Source organism: Parus major, chromosome 4 (assembly GCF_001522545.3).
Source record: "Parus major isolate Abel chromosome 4, Parus_major1.1, whole genome shotgun sequence".
Classification (NCBI taxonomy): Eukaryota; Metazoa; Chordata; class Aves; order Passeriformes; family Paridae; genus Parus; species Parus major.
In genome coordinates, this window is record NC_031771.1 from 23,050,966 (window position 1) to 23,067,853 (window position 16,888).

The following is a 16,888-nucleotide window of genomic DNA, read 5'->3' on the forward strand; positions in this document are numbered from 1 at the left end:
ATAGTGGACTTCCAGATTTGTCTGGGAAACATAAGTAATCGTGTTCTCTTATTGGCTTGTTCTTGTTCACTGTGTGGAATTCTGTAATGTAGTTTTGAGTTCTGTCACTAATTCTTCTAGCTTTTCTAATTTGGTTACCACAGTCCTCACAGTAGCAGCTATTTGTTTTTATTGAGAGATGCAGAAAAAGGGTTTATTTGTGTGGTTTTCATGTGAATGGCCTCAGAAGGGAGCTTTTTCAAATAGTTCTGAAGGAATGTGTAATTTCTGAAATATGTCTTTTTTTCACAAAGATACTTTTTTCTTTTATGGCTAGAGAATTTTTCTAAGTCATGGTTATTGTTTTTTCAAATTTTGCCTTAGTGACACTGAGAGACTGAAATGTTAATGGTAATGACTCAAAACAATAAGCCATTTTTGGAGGCAGCAGGCTGCTTTGCTGACGCCAGGTTTGTACACTTTCTCCTGGAGCAGGAGGAGAGTTTTTGAGGGTGTGGTGTCTGATGGGGAAGCCTTCAATCCACACAAGACAGGGAGGGTGAGCGCCCACCACCAGAGGCTACAAGCTGGGTTTTGAGCCAGATAAGAAGCAGGCCCTGTGGAAGCAGACTGGTACTTTTTATCATGCCAATTGTTCTTCCTTACGCAACTGTCACCACTTTATTGGTGCTAAGGTGAAACAATAGCACATGCTGTGAAGTGAAACTCACAGACACACCTACAGTATCTACAAAAGTGGGGAGCATTCTGAGGCCAGGGCCTGGGCTGTCTTCTCCTGCCTTAGAGTGACGGCTCTCAGTTGTTCATGGTTTCTATGGTACCATTTCTCCTGCACTCGGCTGGGAACGCTCACAGATAGAATGTCTGCCACGGTTGTGAGTTCCTGGGTGTGTTTGTGATGATGCTGGTATTTCTTCACTTTTTCTACAGTGGCCTCTTCTAAAGATGTGTCAGCACACTTGTATCACACAGCCATATCCACCACAAATGCTTGCATTTCCTTCACAAAAAATGTCTGGTTTGTATAACTCATTGCAGTCATCTCTTGTATGTGGTTCCTGAAATACTGTCCAATCTTGCTTTTTTGCTTCCTTGGTAATATTTTACATATGTAATTGTGCCTTTTAATTCTTGTATCCTGCACAATTGGGCAGTTCCCAGTGATGTGGGAGCATGTTTCATTCTCACCATGGCAGTGCCTGCAGGATTTGAGGTATTTTTCATGTCTACTTTCTTGTCTCTTTGATGGGTCTTAATCTGTCACTTGTCCTCTCAAATAAAATTCATACTTTGACTTTGTCGTATGGTCTCGTTTGCACCATAATTCAAGCAGAGGCATCTCTGTAATAATTGTAATAATTGGATCTTAATAAACACGTGAATTTTCTCACAAAGTTCAGGAAAGAAGTGGAACCCTACATGGATTTCAAGTCAGTCAGAGTTTTTTTAATTAATATTTTTGATAAACATTTGAAAGAGTTCTCTAAGTTGTAGGTGATTTTTGCAAGCATCAACTTGATGGCTTTAGTATGGCTGTAGCTATAAAATTGTGAAGGTGCCTCTTGAGGGTAAGTGCGCTCAGTCCTCATTAATACTTTCAGCTTCTGTTTCACAGGAAAACTGAGTACCATTTCATGAAGTAGTACTTAGTAGGTGGCATGGAAGAGATTGGAGATGTGTGAGTGAGTACCTTCACAATGAAATACCCTGCTCTGTAGAGGAGAGAGCAATAGTCTGTGCAGGAAGATTCTGATTTTCTTTCTAAACTGGGAATTTTCTGACTTCATGCAGTTTTGACTTGTAAGCAGTGCTAGACTACAGCTTGCTTTCTCTGCTAAAGGCAGATGTTACATAACTCTAGTTTTTCCTTTTTATTGCTAGATGTTTCAGATTATATTGTAACACTGAAACTGTTTTAGGAGTCCTTGGAGCTGAGATTTTCTCAGACCAAGGACTTAAGAAAGAATATGACACTGGTAGCAGCTTTCTTTGGGAAAAGCAGTTAAGCTTAAATGAAGCTCATTCAGTCCACAGTCTGAATTTAGTTTCAGTATTGGTTCGCCCCCTCCCCAAAACTAGGATGTAGAGTGTCAACCTCAGCTCAGTTATTATTACTTTTAATATTGGTAGATTTGAATTCTGTGCTGATGAGTGCTCTGTGTCATTTTCTCCAGTGTTTTCAAACCATGAAACAAAATACCATTTAAAAAAGAAAAATAGGGAGCTCCTTGAAAAGCTCCTGAATTTTCATGGATGTGCGTAAAAATAGATTTTTTTCAAGGACTGGCCAAAAATGTTGACTCTGTTGTGTGCAGAATCTGCAGCTGGACTTGACAGAATGCAGGTGTCTTTCCAGAATAACACAATGTGCATTAGGCATATGAAAACAACTTATTGTTTGTTCAGACTGTTGCTGTTTTATTTACAGAAGTTTTTAATTCCAGTGCTTGTTGATTTTGTTTCCTGTAGAGGTGTCTTGAAATGATTTTGTTCATAGCGATTTTTTTGTAATGAGCAGCTGTTGTCAAGGTGGAACAGTGGAGCTGACCAGATGGTGAAGAGCAATATGGGCAGTAGTTTAATTTTTAAACTATTCAGTGCTGCTCTTAAAGGGGTGATGGGGTTAGCATATGACCTCAAAAAAAAGTAGCAATATTACACTTGAATTTCAAAGAACTAGTGATAGAATTGCCTGTGATAATGCTATGTCATGGATACTCACTTTGCAATTATGAAAATAAACACTGATCCACTGTTTCTGTTGTACTTGGGTACTACTGCAGTCCTTAGTTTGTTTGCCAGACTGTAGGCCTCAATAGTTAAACCACATGCAGACTCTTTCTGGGCTTGTAAAGCTGCTGATAGGAGCATGTCCTGTGCTTCATTGCACAGTGCACAGGTTTCTGGGAGTGAATTATCTGCAAAATAACTTTTTTCTCTTTCCCCGGAATTCTGATTTAACGTCAGCACACAAATGATTCTGTATTTGCTGACTAAGAAAAGTAGATAAACATAACTGGTAGCAAGGCTGAAGGAAGAGCTGGACAGTTTTATTACTAAACCTTGAACACTTAAAACCATTTTTGATGTTTGAAAAATGGGGGCTGGACAAACTGCCTCCAATGTTACCTGATTTCTTTTAATCTAGAATTCAACATCTCGCAAAAATATATTAAAAATCCAATCCAATTTACTATCCAACACCTGGATAGTAAAATAGTTACATAAATAATTCTAAGTAAATGCATAATAATTAAATTGTAAAGTAATTATAGTAATTGTTTGATCCTGGCATAATTGGTTTGGTTTTGAGATGCTTTCTAAATTTCCCAGTGTAGTTTCACTCTTCTCAGATGAAGTCATTTTATATATAGTATTCTAATTGTTTTCAGCCTTTAAGAAAAGAAGCTGGATTTTGAAAGTTATTTGCCAGTTCTTGTACATCCTTGGAAAGTGTCTGAATACAAATCACAAGGAGCATAAGGAAATAATGAAGGATCTGTTGGAAGGAAACTTTCTGAATATTTCATCCTCCCTGCTTTCTTCAGGAAGAGGCAATGAGGGGAAAGAGTTTCTATCTGTTCTGTGCATAGTTTTTAGCTAAACTACTTGAAAAAATTTTAAGATTTACTGAAATTCCTAAGTATTACTGTTTATGTAAAGAAACTTGGATACAGTATTCTCTTCTTTGTCAGTGTGCCAGTAAGAGTTTGCTGTCATTGCCCCTGTGTTGTGAAAGATGTCCTTACAATCTTTGAATTATAAATAAGCAAATTGCAGACAGACTGTCAGTCAGGATGCTACAGTTTTAGTGTATTTTTCCAAAGCAGTTTTGTACAGTCAGCACTGAAAGCTCTCTGATGAAAATGAAACCTTTTTATAGAAGAATGATGTGTTAATAAAATCTGTGTGTTCAAACAGGACTTACGAAGCTTAGGCTGGTGATAGTTTTTCAGAAGTTGTTTGATTTCTGAATTATTTTTTATTTGAATCAAAAAAGTTGTCACCACTGGACTTAAATTGGTTTCTTTAAAAATCCAATTTTATGTATAGCCTTGCAAAGCCTCCAGCATGTTAAATTTACTAAGCTCAAACCTCTGAACTTCTGTTTGTTCTAAGGACACAGAACTGCAAGAAAGTACTTTCCTAAAACTTTAGCAGCCCCTTTCTGAAATAGCTGAAGTATTTTCAGCAAGCTTGCTGAGATTTCACTAGAAGAAACCAAATTTATTTTAAGAGGTTTTTTTTTTTTTTTTGCTGGTAGTTGACTGCTCTTGATGAATAATAGGCAGTGAGAATAATTTTCTTTGCTTTAGGAAGTATAAATAGACTATAAATATCTCTAATTTGAGGTTTTTCTCCTTGGAGGTTTAAACTAGTTTAACCCTGCAAAATCACCCTCTTCTATCTTTAAAATCTGTATTTCAGCAGAACAGTATTGGTAAAAATCTGTCCAGGAGTATTACGCTATGTAAATTACATACTTTGTATTATTTAGTCCTTTTCTCTTTCTAGGTCAGTAGCTTTCTTTAATGTTTTTCCAGTTTATTTCAGCTGAAATTGGAGCACTCTCATTATTCTTGGTGCTTTTCAAGTTAGTGTGAATGTCAACCAGGATGTCTGAATTTTACTGGACCCCTTGGTGAGGAGAAGGGAGCTGAAGAGCTCCTTCTGTGGGTGTATGGCATGGGTTTCTTTGCATCCTGGTATGGACAGTCTGCTTGAGCAGGAGACACTCTAATTTCATTATCTCTCACACATACTTCCCCTCATGTCAGATCAGGATGTAAAGTCCTTGCTGCCCCAGTTCCATAGGAATGTAGGCTATAATCCTGTAAATCTGCTAATATAGGTGTGGTTGAAAAAGGGGAAGGACTGCAGCAGTACTGAAAGTCTGGAGCAAAGGATGTTGTTGGAAAACAGGCTGCAAGGAGGTGGTACATCTCTCCTTAGAAATTGTGTTACGTTGGGTGCAGGGGGTGTGCAAGGGTGGTTGCGAGGGTTGTGAGGTCAGGAAATCAAGATCACAGCTGAAGCAACTCAAGAAGGATAATCCTTGCATCTCTTCTGAAATTTTGAGGGGATGCAGTTGTGATATTTTAACTATGACCTCTGAGTCTCCAGTTAGAAATTAAATGACAGCACTCTGATCTTGTATAGGGAAAAATGATGAATTACAATGCTAATTTGCTAAATTATGCAGAATATTTCTGTAACATGCCTTTTAGCTGTAGATCATTATTCTTGATCATTGTTAGTGGAAGAGATGTTCATGGTTGACAGGCATGAAGGGAAAACTTCAGTACACATTGAAAGTGAGGAATTAAATGTGAAAAATAGAAAATACTGTGTCACTGAGAGAGAGTGGGGTTTATATTTGCCCACCCTGACAAAACTCTTGACTTCCCATCACTTCTTCACTCTTCCAATCAGTTGATGGGAATACTACTTGGCGTGATTGTTTTTGTCCTGGAAAAGCTGATGGGAAACTTGTGTTCTAAACTGGTGTCCAGTCCAGCTCTTGTCTTGAGCTACAGTAAGCAATCCTAAAATGATACTTATGTGACAGAACACAATCTTCTCATTGGCCAGAGGGAAAAAAAATGTGATAGTATAATTTCTCTCACCATGGATTGTTTCATATGATGATAGTTGCCAACAACGTGGTTTTAAATGTTAATTTTATTCCAGTGTTTCCTTTGGTCTTGATTGCTTATAGCATTTAAAACCTTTACAGAGTCACCAAATAAAGTTTAACATTGAATTTTGCAGGTTGGATTTTTGTACAAAGAAAAATTACATTTTATTTCTCAGAGTTTAGAAACTTTTTTTTTTTGCAATGCATTTAAAGGATTCACGTAATTTTGAAGGTAATTGGATAACCTTTGCTTGAGAGTAGATATTAGTACTTGGCAGGAAAGTATTACATCTTCAGCTAATCCAGGTGTAAATTGGTTTTGAGCACGTGACACTGACATTACAGCATTTAGCACTCTCTATGGCAGTGCTTGATGCTGCCAGCATTGCTATATTGACTTGCAATGTGGAAAATACCATCACCCTGCAAACAACTCCCTGCTACAAAATCTGGGTGAGCACGTGAATGTGGCAAAGAACTCTTCCCTCGTCATCTTGCAGATCTTGCTTGAGGAAGCTACTGTAATAAGAGCATTCCTGCTGACAGGTTCTGAAGCTCTCATGGGGAATCTGCAAGTCAGTGTGTAGAAGCAGAGGTTATAGTAAGTCCATTGCAGTAAAAAAATGCTCTATATGTTCATTGGAAGAAGACATCATTTTGATTTTGTTAAGACTTGCAAAAAAGCCATGTGTATGCTCAGCATCAGTTTTTAAAATTGCAAAATATATAAAAGTTCCCTTGAGATAATAAAGATGTGTTGCTGTTAATTTTGACTGTAAATAATAAAAACAGAAGGATCATTTTAAGCCCTCTCTTCTTCTTCACCCTCTAAAGGAAACCTCAGCTTGCCCATTAGGTTCTGTGAGATATCACCTCTCAGGGACTGTATGAACTACACAGCTATATGTGCAGAAGATGCAAAGTTAATATTACCTCTGCATCCTCTAACAAATTCTGTAACTTAAACAAGTATACTACAAATGGAGAATTTTGTTCTTGCTTAATTTCTGTGTTTGTTTACTGAGTACTTTTGGTAAAAGTATTTCCTTTCTCTTCTTCTTTTTAATAGCTTGGTCAGTCAGGGCTTTTTTAGAAAGAATCATAATACAGATTTTCTCAATTTATAAGCAAAGAGCAACCCTTACTTGAGAGCTAACTTAATTGAAGTTATGTTGTTCTTGTCTGATAGGAATTTCAACTGGACTATGTCAAATCTCTCAAAGCATTAATCTGACTTTTTTTTTTAGCAGATTATGTCTAGTCCAGATGTCTAAAACACATCAGAAGTTTTGTGGAATACTCAGGATTGATTGAAACAGATTGCTTGGAATATGAGTCTCATAACGGACTACCCATATTGCAAAGTCCCAAGACTGCAAGGGAGGCATAATACTGGTCTAAGTGTACAAGGTTTCCTCCTGTGGGAGGAATGTTGAGAGAGCCTATTTCAGGTGGACATTCCACTTACCTGGGAAGGGTAACTTGTAAAAAGTACAGCATTGGGGTGTATCAAAAATAAGCTTCAGCTTAGTCTTGCTCTTACTGCATCATACTTTCTTTTTTTTTTTGCTGTTGTCAGAGCGATTTGTTTTCTGTAATGGAATTTTAGCACTGTAGGTATTGAATTTTTTAGAGCAACCAGTCTTTCCATAGACACTTGTTTGAAGGCATCTCTCTTTGAAGTACTGTATTGGTTTTTGTAGTTACTGTGGAATCAAATGTGATTGCTTGTGTTGTGTAATTGTCTGCAAGTACATACAAAGGGTTCCCGCTTTCTGCTGTTGTTTTCAGGTGGCATTGATTCTTCACAGCCGGTGCATTCAGTGAGCCATAATATTCCATTTACCAAGCCTGGAGCTGGAACATCTGCTTCCTCTGCTGTGATGTCGTCAGTAAGGTCACCTGCTCCAAGCCTGTCTTCAAAGCCACCATCTTCACCATCTGTTGCACAGTCACCAGAGCTGGCCCTTCAGGAAGGTACTAAAAGGGAATGGGAAGTCACACTACAGACTTTTGCTCTATTCCACATGCACACATGAATGCTGGAAATTTTATTGCTGCTTTTCTGTGTTTGACTGGAGCACATCTCTGGCATCTCATCAGGCACCCTTAGCAGTGGTGCTTTGTCACCTTGGTTTTAGCTTCTCTTAGTGCTCGTGTTTGATTTCCTTTGTCCGTGTGTTGCCTTTGGTTTGTTTGTCTTGTTGGCAGTCTTACATGTCTCTTGCTCAAAAAAAACTTCTTTTAGTTCCCTTATTCTAAAAAGCTGCTTACTACTGTAATTTCTTAGAGGAAGATCTTAAAATTAGCTTGTAATTAGTCTGTATTGAAAGATGAAGTGTAAACTAGAAATCTGCTAGTTTGTTTGTGGAAACAGTGAGTTGGAGGATTAAGTTCAAACTGGTAGTATTGTTTTCTTACTGCTTAGCTCTAGGCACCCATGGAAAGCTGCTGCAAGAATTCTTGTGGGAAATCAGGAGTGTTTGTGTCAGCTCCTTCCAATTCTGATGTTGGCGGCATCTTGACAAAGAATCAATAGGCTCTTGAGCCTTCTTCAGTTAAATTAAACTTTACACTGATGTTTTAGCTTGCCTTTTGATTATTACATGTTTCTGTATCTAGTATTCCAAATCTAATTGACTGCATGATTTTTTTTTTTTATTTTGGCCATGTTTTCTCTTAGCAGTTTCAGAATTTTAGATTCTTATGGATAAAGAACTCTGCCTGAGGGATGGAAGTAGGCATTAGTTTTGTCCAGAACAATGCAGTATCTCTGGTGTTCAAAGTAATTGGTAACCGTATGGTGTCTGATTGTCACAGTGTATTTGTTTATTCTTAAATTACAGAATCCTCTGACGTAAATAACTAAATTATCCCATTTCCTGAATTTCCTCCTTTTTCTGGTAGAATGCAGATTGCAGGTTGTTCATCAATCATTTCTATATATACTAGCAGAAAAAAAATTGTTCATTCAATAAAGTTCTATGTTAAGTGTATCATTTTAAGGAAAACATGTCAGTTTTGGGAACTGTGGCTCTTGCGCAGTTTAATAGTTGATTTTGGTGCTAGATAGACTTTGTATTGTAGGTGTGCTTGCTACAAAAAAACAATGTTGCTTCTTCTTCCAACAAAAATGCAAACCGTGTTTTTAATGAGAAAAAGGATTTTAGCTGTTTAATGGTGATTGCCTTGGTGTGCAGTGTGTGTGTTCTGGAAGTGAGTCCTGTGAAATGTGTGATCCTGGTACAGCAGCTACAGATCAGTGCAGTGGCTGCTGAACTTCCCTACATTCAAATGCTTCCACTAAATGAAGGTGAATGCAGTAGGTAGCTGAATGAGCACATTTTAAAAACAAAAATATGTTAGCAGTATAAAGATAACTTCTCAGGAATTTCTGTTGATCTAATTTTATCTATTCACATATCATCACACATAAGTTTCCAAGTTCAGATGATGGTTTTATGAGCATTGGAAGACAAACTCTTCATTAGCTTCATTTGAGGAGTCTGAAATAAATAATGTGCTCTTGCTTTTTTTATCAGCAACATTTTTATCAATACTTAAGTGTGGTAACTATTTGTGGAAGTGAACCTACTGAAAAAACAGAACACATGTACTGAATATTTGTCTGGCTTAGAATCCCAAGTATGTTTCTCCTGCAGAGATCAGAAGGACTTGATTTTTCTTTTTTTTTTAATATTTTTCTATAATTTTATAGAATACCAGGTAATGTCTACATGAAAGCATTCTGGAAAAAAACAGTTTGAATTAATTTTTGAAGAGAATTTCATTGTTTTAGGCTCCTCTTGGGACATTCTTATAAAAACTAAAAAATTTTAATTGTTTACTTGGCTATCTTCTAACAGGATAAAAACCTTAAAATGTATTGAAGCCTATTTAATCTTTTATAACTATCTGTTCAAATTTAATGTGCACTGTGTTTTATGCTGTGGGTGTTTGAACTTAAAATACCTAAATAGTTGGTTTATTTCACAGGGGAATGTGTTGTTATCCCAATTTATCTTGTGTCCTGCTACATACATTTCTAGGTGTCTGTAAATTAGAGTGGGATAAAGCCTTAGAGTGCAATATTATTATATCACAGGTACACTGCTTGCAGGGTTTAGAAATTTCCAGTCCACGAAATTTGTGATGATTTAAATTATGTGGTTGTATTTTAGGCCAGATTTATGGAAATAACAATTTCAAAATCGGCTTTTGCAGCTTTAAAAGTGGGAGATTTTAACACCATTATCAAGTCTACAAAAAATACTAAACAGAACTGAGTTGAATATGATTAGGCACATGATGGCACTAGGAACTGCTGTCTGCAGCCACCCATTTCTGCCCCCAGTCACTTTCTTCCCTGTGTTGGCCTACTATTGGTATTGCTGGGCAGTGAGCTAGAATGGGAGGCTTTCCCACCTGACACTAGCTTTTTAAACTTATGTTTTAAGCAGATCTATTCTCAGGAGTTTTTTTTTGGCTGGACAGTTGTACTAGCACAGCACAGTCTTAAAGGCAGAAATCTGTAGTAGTGTTGGCAATGAAAATAAATCTGTGCAAACTTGTAGGGCTGGTTAGAATCAAACCAGCCCAGTCTTCACAGCATTCATAGTGACCTAATTCCAATGATTCCTAAACTTCTATGCTGCTAGCATATTTTTTTAATCTCTTTTCTTCCATATTGTTTCCAAACATCTGCATCCTTAATGCATGTGGCCAATAATGAGTAATCAAGTCCTTTTCTCTCATCTGTGTATGCTTGGAATTTTTACATTGGCATGCATTTTGCAGGTAGATACCCTTCCTTTCTTCTTCTTATCCATGTACATGATGTCTTTACACTCTCACACTGGGCACACTTACTTTGGTTCTTGCTATTACAGTGCAGCCCTTTGTCATTCTGACATTTTTCTCTTTTACTTGCATGTTAATTATTTTAAGGTAGTTTTTTTTCTCTTTCACAATAATGCAATTATTCTGTTTTAGTCCTCAGTAATTCTCCCAAGCCTGAGAAAAAACGTAGTCTGTTAGTCTGTAAGTTCCAGTCTGTTCTTGCACAGATAATGATTTTCTTGTATTCCCCTTCCCAACTGCATCCAGTAAATCTATAAAAGATGGGAGTAGAAGTTATTCAAATTAGTGTTTTGGCAATATGGAAAAACTGAAGCACTGAATCTACTCAGTGGCCCGTTTGAGTGATTTTTGATTCATTGCTGTGACTACTTGAATTACAGAGAAATTTGAATTGTACAGGAATTAATGCACTAGATAAAGGAATATAATGCCCATCTTTTCTTGCACCAGTCTCTCTATGAAAGTTTATCTTCTCAAGAATGTTGTTTTATAGTTTTGCTTTGTTTTTTTTTTACTTCCAGTATTTGAATGTATACTCTTCACTTCAACTCTATTACATTTTTTTAAGTGAAATTAAAGTGCTCCTGTTGTGTTCATTTGCTGACCCTTTTTGAAAAAGCCATGAAACTAACAACAGTTTATAGTCCATATTTTAGATAAAGGTTGATACAGTTGATTGAAGTCATGGATGGGCATATTACTTGTTTTCATGATGGTTTGAGATTATGCATAACATAGCACTTCTGTAAAGCTTTATTGTATTAAGATAAAGAATGCTACTCATTGGTGCCACAGTACTTATACAGAGGGAAGGAACCCCAAATTCCCAAATATTTGAAGAATTTTGAATACTTGGGATATTTTCTTACCATATCAATCCATTAGATTGATTAGAGAGAAACAGTGATCACTTGCATTTATTTAGGATGTCACTGCCTGACTGAAAGCATATTTAAAGCCTTGCTAACCCTGCCTTGTCACAAGAGAAATGTAAGATTTCTTGAAGATGTTGAAAATACATCAGTAGCAAGTAATGTAGGAAGTTAATTATAAGCCATTGCTGCATGCTTTACTCTGTTTTGAAATTATATGTTTATGTGTTGCTTTTGTGTATTGCTCACATATGTTTAGAGTAGATATTGTAAAAGCAAACAAACTAAAAAAAACCTGATAGGTCGTGCTGTGGAGGTGGCAGCAGTTGCAGTTGGTGCGTTGTCACCAGATACTAGAAGTGTGTGGTGTGTAATCACTTGCTGGTGAGCCCAAATTTAGGCATTCATGTAAACATAAGAGAACCCAAATTTTCAGGTTTACCTAGCTTTAATTTTGCTGATTGTGTTGGAATGTTTGTGTGTTCTCTGTAAGTGTGTTTGTACTCTCGCATGTGGCAACAGCAATGTATTTCATTCATTTCTGACAGAATTCCAACATTAATTATTCTTGTCCTAAAAGGGGCAGATGTGCCAAGCAAAAGTTAATACTAAACACTTTCCTAACATAATTTGAATTTATGTGGAAATAACCCCTTTATTTCTGTGTATTAATTTTTGAAAATACTCCACTGGACAAACTGGTATTAAAAAGAGATGTAGGAAGTCTGTGTGTTTAATCACCTGATATACATGCACATACACACATATAAAATTATCTGCTAACTTCCATGTGCTACTAATACTTTGCTGAACTAGCCCACTAAAAACTGCTTCTAGGGTTGTAGATTTAACTTGTTGCATGCTGGGATTTTCTCTGGAACAGCTGATTTCTCTCACTTTTAATGCAATGATTTGTGACTTTCGTTTCTCGTCTTTCCTGTCTGTCTGACTCTGATGTTTGTGCTTTCCACTTCACAGGCATGCAGTATGGTGGATATGTTAATAATCAAGCTAGCTCTGCACCAGCTCCCTTGTCATCAAGTTCAGATGATGAGGAAGAGGATGAGGAGGATGAGGAAGCAGGTTGGCTTTAGCTTTACACCAGTATCTTGTTCTCTTCCTACTCAAGGTTTTCTCCATATTTCCATCCCCTGAAACTTTTTCTTCCTTTGAGACAAAAAATCACTCTGACTCTTCAGCTTGAATTTTTCCAGCTGTTACTAGTATAGTAAACAAAAAGAACTTCAGTAGTGACCAACAAATAGGTCCTTTTTTTGTCATGTTAGTATCAGATGTTTTATGACTCTAAAAAAGTAATGTTCACAACTTGCAAGACTCCTGTATTTTCAGTATTTTGATTTGTAGTGAGTTTTAACTGAGGATAACTAGTAGTAGAACTTAGACTGGTAATTGTTCAGGTTAACCAGCCAAATACCATTTGTATCATTACATTAAACAGTGTTTAACTTGTTTCTCATTTTATGCAAAAGGAACTCAAACAATTAAGGTAGTAAATTTGGAGAGTTGTATGTGTGCTTTTTAGGACAGTAAATTAATCTGTGCTGGCTTTTTTCTCCTTGTGAAGGTGTATGTCTCAATGGTCAGGCACACAGGTTCAGTTTTAATCTGCTTGCTTTGTAGAAAACTTTAAAAGTTTGTTGATTTTTTTTTTTAAGAACCAGTTTGTCCTAATTGATTGAAGTGTTACGTACTTGGTTGCAAGGATTCTGCCTGTGTTGTGTCAGAATGACCTGGTTTTGTGAGTTTAATGTTTCTCACCAGTTAAGTTTCTTCAATTTTGGTTACCTTTTCCTTTGGAACTTAAAACAAGTCTTTACTGGCTGCATGAGTAGTAACAGTATAAAAACCTTTTTGAGATAAACATTAGACTACTACCCTTATTGATAGCTGGAAGCACATACCTTGTACTGCTGGTTTTTAGTATTGATTTGGAATAGGAAACTATTGTAGCTGTTTCTTTAATTTTATAATACATGTTGTCATAAAAAAAAAAAAACAGTGCCAGTTTTATTAATTAAATCATCAACTAGAATACTGTGGAAATAGAGTAGGTACTCATAATAATTCTGTGAAGTATGTAACAAACCAATGATGATATCCAGGTCATAATTAAGAGTAGTGTGTTGGGTTTGCATGCCAAGGTTTCTGTTAATTGATGTTGATTGGGTTTTTTATCAATTGTAACCTTTCTCTCCTTACTTTGTTCCCTAAGCAAAGTTTCATACTCCCTGCCATCATTATCTCTCAAGTTCTGTACTTCACTAAAACCTATAGCCTTGGAGGAATCATTACATTTAAATATATCTTATGGAAAAGAGTGAAAGGGCACCCAAGTTCAATATGGAGGCTGTCTGATTAATAAGCAGCATCCTATTTTATGCCCTATCACCAGGAGCTAATACAAATCCTAAACAAATTTCAGTAGACAGAATTCTGGCACGGATTTTCACAGTGGTTTTATGAAGAACAGGTGTTGAAAATCTGGTTGCTTGTGTCTGTGTAACTTCTTAATTCTTCTGTTGACCTAACAAAAGTGTATTTTGACTTTTCTGTAGTAACACTTAGCAAAGCTTTAAAAACACTAATCCTGCTCAGGGTAAAGAAAGTCATGAATCTTGTTTCCTTCAGTTTCTAGAACATAAAATAAAATCTTGCAATTATGTTCCTCCAGGAACAGTTGCAATTATGTAACCTCCAGGACTGAAAAAAAGAAGAAAATTTACAGTGAAAATCTGAAAACTAAGATTGTCTGAATGTCATAGAATTAAATTTTCCTTTAAATAATCTATTTTTGTTAGTCATGGATTTTTTTAATAGCTTTTCTATTTTGTACTTGAATGCTTTAAAGGCAAAATACTCAAGAATTATTGATACTGTATGGATGGTGCCATGCTATTTCTGTGTCCTAAATGTCAGTGATGTTATGTTTTCATATGCAGGAGTCTCTTTACTTGTAAGTCTCAAATGTTGCACCATTGAAGTTCTCCCTTGAAATATTTTCAGCTTTGCAGTGGGATGTGTGCTCATGGTTGTTCCTTCTGAGTAAAACAGTATCAGTGGATCTTCTCAGTCTTTTCTGCCACAAAAATTATACATACAATTTTCATTGTTTTTCTCAATTCTTAAATAATTTGACACTTTCTTTTCTGTCACACTTCATGGCCTGGTGTGTTTAAAAGAGAAGATACCTTTAATCTTCTTGGGCCTTTTTTCTTTGGAAATAAATGTATGTGAAATCACCTTGGAAGACATGTTTTAAAATAATTCTTTATATACCAGATGTTTTACAATAAGGTATTCAGGATCTGTGCATAGGTTGAGCTAATAATTAAAGGATTGAGTCTCTTCAGTCCTAACAACTATGAATGTGTGGCCAGTTAACTTTTGGTACTTACTTTTACAGTTGATTTTTACTTAGCTACTTTAGGTGAGCCAAGAGGAATTGTTTATACCGGCTGAAGTTCAGACCTCTTATGATAATGGAAAATAGAATCTTTAGACTGAAAGGAAAGCTGTGAATTTGAATGGTACAGAAAGGAGGGGAAAATTGAATACTTGTCAGGTTGTCTTGAAGGTTCGGATGGTGGATAATCACTCTGAAGATGATGGGAATCTTGTATTTCGTGCAGTTGTGAAGAAAGTCATGAATAAACTGTTTTTAAAATGTGCATGGCCTCAGTTGATGTAGTCTAGAAAGAACTTTTGGTTTAATAGAAAAATATTTTTTAGTTCAAGAAAAAACTTTTTTCATTGTTTTTGTCTTTTTCCCGTTGTTCTCTCTTGCTGTTTGTTGGGCATGTGCTTATTTGTTTTTAGTATAATGATGATTATACTTTGTCCCTCTCCTCTTTGCAGTGGTAGTAGTTTTCAAGTCTTAGGGTTGAAGTAGTGAGTTTTTTTCCTCAGGATCTTTCTTGACAGTTTCTTATCAAAGGTTTAAAAAAAAAAACTCTCAGTCAACTTATTTATCAAAAGCTTGCTATTTCTGATGTCCCTAAAGTTAAACTATTTTCCTCCCACAGCACTTGATAGTTCCTCTACTACAAGCAGTGCCTCTCCTGTTCTGAACAATTATGATGCCCTGGAAGGAGGTGGCTATCCAGGTAAATTGAATTATTTATTTAAGTATGTATATGTGTTCTTTTTATTGTTTTTGGTGTTAATTGTTAGTTAACAAGTGGATGAAAGGCACTGCCTAGAAAGGAGTGGGGGAAATCATCAGAGGATACATACATGCCTTTTTAAATAATTTCTCATAGTTTTAACACTGAAGTTCATATAACCATTTAATAAAACTTTCTTGAATCATAAAGTCATACTTTCCATTGTAGTATTGAGGGTAGTGCTGAAAATATGCTAAGTGTGAAAGCAGCATCTTTTTTCTAGATTATACTGTATGCCTGATTGTGTTGTTGACATTAGGAGCTGATAATAGTTGCTGACACCACAGAAGTTTTGGGAGACCAGCAATATCAGCTCGCATAGATGCTTGGATCAGGTTATTTTCTTTTCTTTTTCTTCATTTAAAGAAAATGGCTGCTGTTTTGCTTACTCTTAGCTCTAAAAATATCAGTACTGTCAGGTTGGTTCTAAATTAACCTACTGGCCAGCTACCTTAGTATTGAAATCTTGAGAGTAGATTGCTGCCATATTGAGAGCAAGTGGAAAAGATGCTTTTCAAAGTATTTTAGCCAGTATTTCAAATTAAGAATTGGATTAATTTGGAGGGTCTACCCCTCCTGGCTCCTTCCTTGTTCCATCCCCTCAAAGTGTCACAGTAGTTTGCCACGGTTTGATGGGTTTCTGATTAAAGTGAGATCTCTGTTAGAAAGCTGATACTGTTATCCACATGGAATCTAGCAGGACTACAAATTCTGACCTCTGGCCTAATAGCTAACCACTTTGCTTCTGCTGAAGGCATATTCTAGAAATAACTTGGTCCTTCTTTTTTTTTTTTTTCCTAGATAAACAGAGTCAACATTACGTTTCTTAAATCTGTTGTAGTTTTTAAATTGTTTTACTGGTTTTGTTCCCCCCTCATGGAGTGTCCATGCCAAACATAATTTCTTGGCAGTTGACTTCTTGAGTGTTTTGTTCCTTTGCTTGCACTTTTCCCAATTCACTTCACCAAGCTTAAATTCTTCTGAAACTTAGCTCACATTTGTAGACATTTCTAAGGAGTAGTTTCATCTCTTTACACCTGTTAAGTTCACTGTGGATTTAGGTCTATGTTTTACTTTCAATTTGACCTTCAAAAATAGCAGAACTAAACTGCACTGCAGGCATATACAAGAGAAACTTGCATCAGATTGAAACTTCAAAAGAGACGATGCTTAGTTTCTCCTCTGCCGTTTGAGTACTGTCAAAACATAAGGCTAAGCCAACAGAGCTGTTCTCTAACTGTAGGCATGCCTTTTCATGAAGTAATCGTAGAATCACAGAATGATTCTAGTCATATTACCACATTCTAGTCATATTATCACAGTTTTCAGAAGTG

The 16,888-nt window shown here is 36.3% G+C and overlaps 1 protein-coding gene across 4 annotated transcripts in view; it reads left to right on the forward strand.

The window, feature by feature from the left end:
* The window catches only part of SEC24B (SEC24 homolog B, COPII coat complex component), a 44,180-nt gene that overhangs the window by 6,494 nt on the left and 20,798 nt on the right, over positions 1–16,888 (forward strand). For 3 of the 4 annotated variants that reach the window (XM_015625029.3, XM_015625030.3, XM_015625031.3), the window contains exons 3-5: positions 7,430–7,615; positions 12,349–12,453; positions 15,414–15,494. In XM_015625029.3, coding sequence (XP_015480515.1) covers positions 7,430–7,615; positions 12,349–12,453; positions 15,414–15,494 — 372 coding nt within the window. The remainder of the gene's footprint in view (positions 1–7,429; positions 7,616–12,348; positions 12,454–15,413; positions 15,495–16,888) is intronic. The other variant, XM_015625032.3, reaches the window with a different exon arrangement.